This window comes from Sphaerodactylus townsendi, linkage group LG11 (assembly GCF_021028975.2).
Source record: "Sphaerodactylus townsendi isolate TG3544 linkage group LG11, MPM_Stown_v2.3, whole genome shotgun sequence".
NCBI classification, from domain to species: domain Eukaryota; kingdom Metazoa; phylum Chordata; class Lepidosauria; order Squamata; family Sphaerodactylidae; genus Sphaerodactylus; species Sphaerodactylus townsendi.
The window spans coordinates 11,076,919-11,087,552 of NC_059435.1; the positions used below are offsets into that span (position 1 = coordinate 11,076,919).

The 10,634-nt window shown below is 45.1% G+C and overlaps 1 protein-coding gene across 1 annotated transcript in view; it reads left to right on the forward strand.

Moving 5' to 3' along the window:
* The window catches only part of SUN3 (Sad1 and UNC84 domain containing 3), a 38,558-nt gene extending 28,409 nt beyond the window's left edge, over positions 1–10,149 (forward strand). Inside the window, exons 13-15 of the mRNA XM_048510429.1 lie at positions 4,760–4,762; positions 4,816–4,820; positions 10,140–10,149. Coding sequence (XP_048366386.1) covers positions 4,760–4,762; positions 4,816–4,820; positions 10,140–10,149 — 18 coding nt within the window. The remainder of the gene's footprint in view (positions 1–4,759; positions 4,763–4,815; positions 4,821–10,139) is intronic.
* Positions 10,150–10,634: the final 485 nt, after the last annotated feature.

Here is a 10,634-nt window from a genome sequence, read left to right on the forward strand (position 1 = left end):
CCCACCCCCCCCCCCCCCCACCCCCCCCCCCCCCCACCCCCCCCCCCCCCCACCCCCCCCCCCCCCCACCCCCCCCCCCCCCCACCCCCCCCCCCCCCCACCCCCCCCCCCCCCCACCCCCCCCCCCCCCCACCCCCCCCCCCCCCCACCCCCCCCCCCCCCCACCCCCCCCCCCCCCCACCCCCCCCCCCCCCCACCCCCCCCCCCCCCCACCCCCCCCCCCCCCCACCCCCCCCCCCCCCCACCCCCCCCCCCCCCCACCCCCCCCCCCCCCCACCCCCCCCCCCCCCCACCCCCCCCCCCCCCCACCCCCCCCCCCCCCCACCCCCCCCCCCCCCCACCCCCCCCCCCCCCCACCCCCCCCCCCCCCCACCCCCCCCCCCCCCCACCCCCCCCCCCCCCCACCCCCCCCCCCCCCCACCCCCCCCCCCCCCCACCCCCCCCCCCCCCCACCCCCCCCCCCCCCCACCCCCCCCCCCCCCCACCCCCCCCCCCCCCCACCCCCCCCCCCCCCCACCCCCCCCCCCCCCCACCCCCCCCCCCCCCCACCCCCCCCCCCCCCCACCCCCCCCCCCCCCCACCCCCCCCCCCCCCCACCCCCCCCCCCCCCCACCCCCCCCCCCCCCCACCCCCCCCCCCCCCCACCCCCCCCCCCCCCCACCCCCCCCCCCAATGGCTACCAATCTTGATCCTCTTTGATCTGAGATTGCAAATGCCTTAACAGGTGCTCGGGAGCAACAGCCGCAGAAGGCCATTGCGTTCACATCCTACATGTGAACTCCCAAAGGCACCTGGTGGGCCACTGCAAGTAGCAGAGAGCTGGACTAGATGGACTTTGGTCTGATCCAGCTGGCTTGTTCTTATGTTCTTCTTATGTTCTTATGATCTCCTTCCCATTCTCCATGAATTTTATCCACCAGGTGATCTGATAATTGGTGGGAATCTTGCCCAGGTCTTCCTGATGTTCAAGATGTCTCTTTCAAGAAACAGCACTGTAGGTTTTTAATTGGGGAACCCATGTAACAAATTCTTTTTATTTTTTTCTCTCTAGTATGCTCTCATCACATACTTAAAAAGAGTGTGTTAATCTCTGTTCAGATTTTTATGTTAACGTAAGAAAGCATTCCAAGGTCTGGTCTGGGCCATGCAATTCATCATCACCAGTAGCCAGCAACCAACATAAGTGAAAAATGAAGCCAAACCAAAGGCATTTCCCCTAAAGAATTCTTTTAAAATATCTATACAATCCAATAGGAGAATATTTCCAAATAAACTAAAATTCAATAATGTATAGCAGATATGTTCCAAAACACAAAGATGTATTCCACTAATACATAAGTCTGATATAAAGTGCACAGTGGGTTTCTTGTGCTAATGTGATTTCTAAACATCCACTTATCACTATACCTAACAGACTACCACTATTTACTTTTATGCCAAATTCTAAAATATAGTGAATACTTATTACCAAACATGCAACTCTTACTCATAACATACAATTTAAACATACAATTTAATATACAAACATATAAGAAGAAAAAGAGTTTGGATTTATATCCCCCCTTTCTCTCCTATAGGAGACTCAAAGGGGCTTACAATCTCCCTTCTCCCCTCACAACAAACACCCTGTGAGGTGGGTGGGGCTGAGAGAGCTCTGAAAAGCTGTGACTAGCCCAAGGTCACCCAGCTGGCATGTGTGGGAGTGCACAGGCTAATCTGAATTCCCCAGATAAGCCTCCACAACTCAAGCGGCAGAGCAGGGAATCAAACCTGGTTCCTCCAGATCAGAGTGCACCTGCTCTTAGCCACTATGCCACTGCTGCTCCTAAGAAACCATTAAGAATGTAGAGGTTGGGGGATGTTAGTCCTTAACTAATCAGTAGTCCAATTATATGAGCTTCCTCCTCTTGTTGGACCATGAAACCAAAACAAATCAGTTGTCCATAACAAAATTCTCCAGCTTATCCATGTGCAGACAAGTCATGATTGGTGCAATCCCAAGTCCCATACTAACCCCACAAGTTTAGGATTAATAATAATTGTCACACTGAAAATAGGCATTTTCAAGTGTCATTTCTGCTGCTGTAGAATATTTCTTTTTGGAAAATGTGGAATGATACCGTGGATCCCGTTTTAGATGCTCAGATGGAGAGAAGAGAGAAGTCTATCTATTTGGATGGCCTCCAAGACTTGTGCCTAATCAGAATTTTGTCAACAGTGTCTTTGTATGAGTTTTTCTAGTAACTTGAGAGCCATGACTTTTTCTTCCTGTTTTGGTGCACCAGATTAGCCATGGCTGCTCTTCTGGCATTTATCTTTACAAAAAAAAAAAGAGAGAGAACAGTTTCTGCAGCAGGCTCATAGATCAACATCACAGTTAGAGAAATGATAATAGAAAACCCATGCTTTCACCCCAAACAAGTGAAAGGCTACTTATTTCTCTTCGTAAGTTGGCCCTTGTGGTTCAAGCCAGGCTTCACAACAATTATGTAGCATTTGGGGAAAAAAATGAAAGCTGCTACCCCAGCACCAGAGGCCAAAATGGCAAAGATCTCCACAGCCACCATGTACTTGCCCTTGGTACTCAGATAAGAGGGAACAAAGGACAGCCAAACACTGCAAAAGACCAGCATGCTGAAAGCAATGAACTTGGCTTCATTGAAAGAATCTGGCAACTTCCTGGCTAGGAAAGCCACAGTGAAGCTGACCATAGCCAGAAGTCCCAGGTACCCCAGAACACTATAAAACATAACAACTGATCCTTCGTTGCATCCTATGATGATTTCTTCCGAGAGAGAATGCATGTCAACCTCTGGGAATGGAGGAGAAGTACAAAGCCAGAAAGTACAAAGGATGGCCTGAATGAGGGAGCAACAAAGAATGGAGTTTGTGAGTCTTCCGCCCACCCATTTCCTCAGCCTGCTCCCCGGCTTGGTGGCCATGAACGCCACAATCACAGTGGCCGTTTTTGCCAACACACAAGAAATTGTCACTGAGAAAGAGATGGCATAAGCAGTTTGTCGTAAGCAGCAAGTCACTGGCTGAGGCCTGCCCATGAATAGCAGGGAAGAAAGAAAGCAGAGCAGGAGGGAGATCAGTAGAGAATAACTGAGGTCCCGATTGTTGGCTTTGACGATGGGCGTGTCTTTGTTTTTGATGAAAATTCCCAGCACCAAAGATGTCATCATAGCAAAAGACAGTGCCAAGAACACTAAAGTGATCCCTAAAGGTTCTGAGAAAGAGAGGAAGATTAGAGGTTTGGGAAGGCATTGGTCTCTGTTCATATCGGGATACTGATCTTCTGGGCATTTGAAACAGTCGTCCATATCTGAAAGAGAGAACATATGGCTTCTATAGATGTCAGTCATGCAGGTGCTTTTCATGCTCCCAGATACCCAAATGAAGCAATGCTGCAGTTTATTTCTTTACTTTGGCCCCTCCCGCACACGCAAAATAATGCGTTTTCAAACCGCTTTCACAACTGTTTGCAAGTGGATTTTGCTGTTCCGCACAGCTTCAAAGAGCACTGAAAGCAGTTTGAAAGTGCATTATTCTGCATGTGCGGAATGAGCCCTTGTTTATACCCCTCCTTTCTGACCAGTGGTGACTGTCCCTCCACTTTATCCTGACAAAAACCATATGAAATAGGTTAGGATATATGTGTTTGTGACTGCCTCAGCAAGCTTCCTTGGCAGAGTGGTGGTTTGAACCGGTATTTAATTGATTGCAGACCTGCACTTTAATCACTGCAAAAAACTGGTTGATGAGTACTCCTGGACAACCAGATGAAGACCCCACTTATACATGAACGATCAACTCCTCTTTTTCAATTAAGCTTCCCTTAATTCTAAGTAGAGTTTAGAACTCTCGTTGCCTTTTATTGGTGGATTCCGCACGTCACAGTATATGTACAATGGGTAGCATTTCTTATAAAGGAACCCATTTTCTTTTTTCACCATTTGCTGTGTGCCCTTCATCCATTTAGGCTGCAAATGGAGCCCACGGAAACAATCCATGGTTGTTCTGTGCCTTCGCATGGAGATTCCTCTCTGTTTTTAAAATTTCCTGCAACGCATGTGTAGCTGCGCAGGCATACAGGATTGAACCCCCTCAGCCAAGCTGATTGTCCTACAATCCAATCAGGTACACCTACTTAGCTGCGTATGAGCAACACACAAAAGAAAAAAAACAGAAAACATGATCTCCCTACAACTTCTGGGCAATAATGAACGGATTGCCGTAGATCAGTGGTTCTCAACCTTCCTAATGCCGCGGCCCTTTAAAACAGTTCCTCATGTTGTGGTGACCCCCAACCATAAAATTATTTGTGTCTCGGTTCCTAAGTCCATCAGAAATATGGGTTTTCCGATGGTCTTAGGCGACCCCTGCGAAAGGGTCGTTCGACCCCCAAAGGGGTCGTGACACCCAGGTTGAGGACCGCTGCCGTAGATCTACATGGTGCTCCTATTCACTGCCCCAAGGAGGAAACTGTTGGCCTAGTGCACAGCGAAAGGACTAGGTGCCAACTCACCCTTGCTAGAAAGTTCAGGAGGTAACTGCTTGCAGTATAAGAAAATAAAAACACTGAGACAGTATAAGAAAATAAAATAAAAACACTGAGACAGTAGACTTTCTGATCTGCGTGGTATAGCTATTTCTCCAGTTTGCTCAGCCCCTTCCTCTCCCTGGCTTCTTTCCTGATCACTATTACTGTCCTGTTTTTGCTTAAGGCTTGGAGCAGACGTGTGACTTTGAACAGGGAGTGTGGGTTGTGTGCTGTCACTAGGTACTGTGTCATGGCTTACTGGTGGTAAGAACACTTCAGAGTTTTGATGCACATGTTCCCAACCTGTATGCTTTTCAAAGTTGGCACTGCGTGAGATAGCAATTCTTCCATGACCCAATGAAAATCTATAGCCTTTGGTATTCTGCGCATATCCTACAAAACGCAGTCTCTGCCATTTCTTTTGTCCTTTTTTCCATTGCTGTCTGGGAATGAGGACGTTAGCAAAACTCCCAAATATTCTAAGGTGTTTCAGGGAAGGCCTTTTGCCAAACATTCTGAAAAATGGTGTTTCATTGATACTTGAACTCCACAACCTGTTTATTACATGTGTGGCAGCTAAGACAGCCTCTCCCCAGAAATGGAATGGAACTTTGGCATCATTTATCATGCAATCTCGCATTGTTTGAAGAATGCCTAGTCTCCTCTCAGCCACGCCATTTTCAGCAGGGCTGAACGGATTTGTTCTCCTGTGGCTAATACCTTTCTGTGTCAGCCACGTTTGGAATTTGTTCCCCATGAACTCACCTCCTCTGTCAGATTGCAGGCAAGCCACTTTGTGAGGGAACCTCCGTTCGATCATTGAGACCCATTCCTTAAACCTTGTAAAGGCTTCATCCTTAGATTTCAACAGCAAGCAGTAAGAATATCTGCTATAATCATCAACCAGCAGAAATATATATCGTGCACCCCCTTTGCTTGATTGGAAAGGACCAGCTAAGTCTGCATGGACTAGCTCAAATGGTCTTTCCATTTGTCTGTAGCTCTTTTTGGGGATTGGATAGGATTTCACCTTAACCCCACTACAGACTGAACAGTCTAGGAATGCTTTGCAAGGCTTTACACTCAAATCACATACTTTTGCCAACTGCTTGATGGTGGCAAAACTTGCATGTCCTAGGACTCTGTGGAGATAGTGCACACAATCATCATGCATAGGCTTATTAGCTAGACTTGAAACATTCATTACATTTTCATTTTGCCCTTTATCAGTCATAACATACATTTTATCGCAGAGTGTACCTTTTGCACACTCTATGTCATTCTGCCATACTGTACAACCCTGTCTATCAAATATAGTTTTGTACCCTTGTTCAGCAAAACTTGGGACGCTCAGCAAACAAAAATCCAGTCCAGGAACACACAACACATTTTGCAACTTTTTACCTAGGCATGGTATGTAGGCAGTTCCTTGCAGCGTAACAGCAGCTGGTGATCCATCGGCCAAGCTGACATGCTTCACACTTGCCTTGGACTCCTCAGTCAATAGGTGATGAGCATTTACGACATGCTCTGAGCAGGCAGAGTCCAAGAGCCAGATGGGTTGGTTTCTCTGGACATCGGTTCTCAGCAATGCCGTCAAGTAGTGCTCCTTCTTTCCTCTTCCCCGTTGTCCTTTAGCTGGCCCCTTCTTCTCCCCCTTCTGTGGGCATTCTCGGAGAAGATGATTAGTAGAGCCACAACGGAAACAACGCCGAACTGCATATGACCTTGGACAGTTCAGGGAAAGCTGGGTTTCACTTTTGCCTCTGGAAACAGAAGGCTTCTCTCTGGCTGTGGCTTCAAGGCAAAACTCTCTTTGTTTCTGGAGCTCCAGAAGCCGTGCAGTCACATAGTCTAGGGTCAAATCATCTTCCTTTATGCTCTGCATACTATAGACAAAATTGTCCCAGCTGTCATCTAGGGAAGATAGTACAATATAGGCCCTATGCTGTTCAGTGAAAGTCATGCCTCTGTCTTCCAGCTCGACGAATAGTGTACGCAGCTGTTGGACATGGTTGGCCACATTTTCACCTCCTTTCAGCTTCAAATTATATAAACGTCTGGTCAAGATTACCTTGGAACCAGCAGTCTGCGTCTGGTACAGGTCCTTCAACACCTTCCAGCAGTCAGAAGCCTTCTCAGCAGCCCGTAGATAGATTAGCTGGGAGTTTTCCACAGCTAACATTATGGACGCCTTGGCTTTGGCATCTGCCCTCTGCTCTGCTGCTGTGCCTGGGTTCGGTGGGGTCTCGACTACAGCCCACAAATCCTCACGTATGAGAAAGCTCTGCATTTTCACACTCCATGCTGAGTAGTTCCCTGCAGTCAGCCGCTCAAAAGGCAAACTGCACATGGTGGATGTCATCGTGTCACACTGCCTCGACACTCTCTAGCTTCAGTGGTTAGGATACTGGGCCCATAACCAAATTGTAAGCCTAGTGCACAGCGAAAGGACTAGGTGCCAACTCACCCTTGCTAGAAAGTTCAGGAGGTAACTGCTTGCAGTATAAGAAAATAAAAACACTCAGACAGTAGATTTTGTTCCAACAGGAATACTTTATCTTTTCTTTCTCAAAGGAACAAAATAACAATGTTTTACTCATCTAATAACTATCCACTCTCTACTCTAACAACAATCTGAGCCCGAACCTGAAGGTGAAGAAGAAGGTACTGAATTGGGTATGCAGTCTTCTTATATAGTTTTTGTCCAGTAAATCATTAGCTAGATGATCTAATCATCCTGGCCTGTGACCTTTTCACCTCTGCTGACTGTTACATGCCAATCATTCCAGACCCAGACAGAGAGGCTCCGACCTTTACAATTCTGCTGACTGGTACATTCCAGGCATTTCAGACCAGCATATGACCTTGCAACTTTCAATATCCTGACAGAAACATTTCCTGGAAACTTTGTACACGGTACAAAGTTGACTCAGAGAATCTGCCCATAATATGCTGGGCAACCTGCACAGAATGACAGGTGGTTGGATTCTTTCTGACAGTGGATGGCAAAGGACTTAAAGCGAATGGGTGGAAGTGAGGGAAATAAAGTGGTTCCTGACTGTTGTGTTCATGTGAATGCACCTCCAACCCAGGAGTTTAAAAAGGGACCACTGTTTTAGTAATTTTTGAAACTCCCGGGTTGAGGGGAATAAAATGGGCCAAACTCATTTTGGGAATGGGGCCTGTGCAAAGTCCCCTCCCCAGATGGTTTTTATAATGTCGTTTTTATAATGCTATATATGGCCTGTACAAAATCCATTTAGCAGGTTGTAATCCTGTTCAGGGTTGTACTGTACATTTTGTGCTGCTCACCATTTTAGTGTGACTCCATCCCAGCATGAAAGATTCATCTGTAAAGTGTAGCTTCTTTTTGCTCTTAATTCATCACTTATACTACTGGGGTTCCAAAACAGCCTTTTCGTTAGGAACAACTGCATAAATAATGCAGTATAATCAGTGGGCCCATCAAGGCCCCAATGGAGGTCTCTCCTAAACCACTAAGACCTTCTTCCTCCCTTCGTCAACTTGAAGTCTCGTGGTATTCAGGATCATCCATTTTGCTTATCCTTCCATCAAACCCTGTCCAACATATTGTAAAGCCAAACTAATTTAGTTCTACAAAACTGCAGAGTTTTCAATAGCCAATGTTTAAAAACCCCATAGATGTAGCTCTATTGGCCACTAAGTGGATAACTTGTATGCGCAGAAGGCATAATTCTCTTTAAAAGGCTCCTTTATACTTATTCCTGATTGGCTGGTTGGTTTTGCCCAGTCTTTCCAAGGGATTGAAGCAAAACACGACCCCCTCCCCAGACCAAATAGAACTGGATTTTCTTCTTTACACCATTTACCAGGATGCATTACTAACTTTTGTGGTGATAGATATAGTGTGCCTTTGGATTTCCCAGCAATTGTTTAAGTTAAACCAATCTTCAGGTTTTTTACTTACTGAGATATGTATGAGCATTTTCTATAAAAAAATGCTGAGCCTTTGTATATCATATTGTGAAAATCTGGTTTCCTTTGGGCTATCAGCTTTCTGGTTTTGTTAAAGAAGTCAAGTGGTGGTAAAACAAGGGTGAAAGATGTGTTGCCCAATGATTTATGAGAGAAGGCTTGATGTCACCTACCCTTCTGGTCGGAAATCTTGCCTTCTGGACATGGAACACAATTGTAGCAACAGAACTGCTCACCCTCCTTCTTCTCTTTGTAGTAGCCTGGATGGCAGTTGCCATTACACACAGCTCGGGGCATCACCTAGTCATAAAATGAGGAGAGAATACTTGACTCCTTTGCCTTCATGAAAAGTTTACCGGCTTTGCTTTTCTTCAAGTTCAGGAGGGGCTGAAGATCAGAGAAGTACAAAAAAATCTTTATACAGATGTTTTTCAGTTTTTAAATTATTCATTGCCTTACATATAATATTTCCCTATATTTATTGATTCCATTGATACCAATGGTAAAAAGATGTTGACTTTAATGTCTTACTTTGTTTGTGGTTTCTAATCAGATGGAGCTGAACTCTCACTGAGGAGAAATGTCCTCTAAAAGTTCAAGCCACTCTGAGAAATGGCCTCTAGGTTTTCAAGCAATATTTTCTCATATGCAGAGCTGTCATATTTCATGAACTGAAATGTGAGGAAAATGTCTCTCCTGTGCAGGGATTTTTAAGTGAGCCATTTATAGGCAGAACTGTTTTAATAAGTCTAATAATAAGGTATAATAAACAAATAAATAAATAAATAAATAAATAAATAAATAAATAAATAAATAAATAAATAAATAAAGATAGATAGATAGATAGATAGATAGATAGATAGATAGATAGATAGATAGATAGATAGATAGATAGATAGATAGATAGATAGATAGATAGATAGATAGATAGATAGATAGATAGATAGATAGATAGATAGATAGATAGATAGATAGATAGATAGATAGATAGATAGATAGATAGATAGATAGATAGATAGAAAATGTGACAAGGAGAGATAAACATTTCAGGAACCTGCCTAAAGAGGCTTAGAAAGCAAAAATAGTGAGAAGAGAACGTTGAAAGATATTAATTAAAATCCCGCATTAACAACTCAAGCCTGCATAAACTCACAGATCATAAAAAACAGGTAATTGAAACCTGACAATTGTAACTGCTGAGGTGCTATTTTATGTGTGTGTATGTATTTACTGGGTTTCTTTTGTACAAATGCCCATAATGGTACTCTGATGCCTGACCCTAACAATAACATTTTCGAAACTTAAATGATGTTAAAAGATCAGTTCCTTAATTCAACGTCGCCATATTTTGCACTTCGTCACCCCATACTCTAGAGCTAGATACAGTTTTCTCCCAGCAAATGCCTGTTCACGGCAGACATTTGTGACAAGAGAAAGTGCATTACGAACAAGTGTTAGGGACAAGATCTTATTTGGGTCCCTTCCGCACGTGCAGAATAATGCACTTTCAATCCACTTTCACAATTGTTTGCAAGTGCATTTTGCTATTCCGCACAGTGAAATCCAGCAGCAAAATACACTGGAAGTGGATTGAAAGTGTTTCCATTCTGTTCTCCCTTTGCTTTTTGTACAGCTCTGATTAAAACAAACACTAAAGAGCCTGATAAGGACGGTTTGCATTTCTACTTGGTAACCTCGATCTCAGTCCCACCTGATTAAATGTGTTGGGCCAAGTGATGGCCTCCACTTTAACACTCAACTCATGGCCTGGTGAAGTCTGTGGATCCAGCATTCCTACTTTGACTCTTAGGAAGGATTGATTGGGGAAAGTCACCCAATTTACAATATCCAATCCTGCTTCTAGTTCACCATTTTCATTGAAATGCACCAAATCCCCCGCATTGTTGTTAAATGATATTCTTCTCAGGAAAGGGTGGATCTAAAGAGAAGGAAAAACATGTTGATTTTGCTAATTGAAAAAAGTGCTGTTCTTTTCATTCTTGCCTCTTATACAGGGGTGTCAAACTCTGGCCCTCCAGATATTCATGGACTTTGGTAGATTTCATACGGCACAAATATAACATCTTTAGGATGTTATAAGAAGATATTTTCTTGCGTTTTGTGTTCC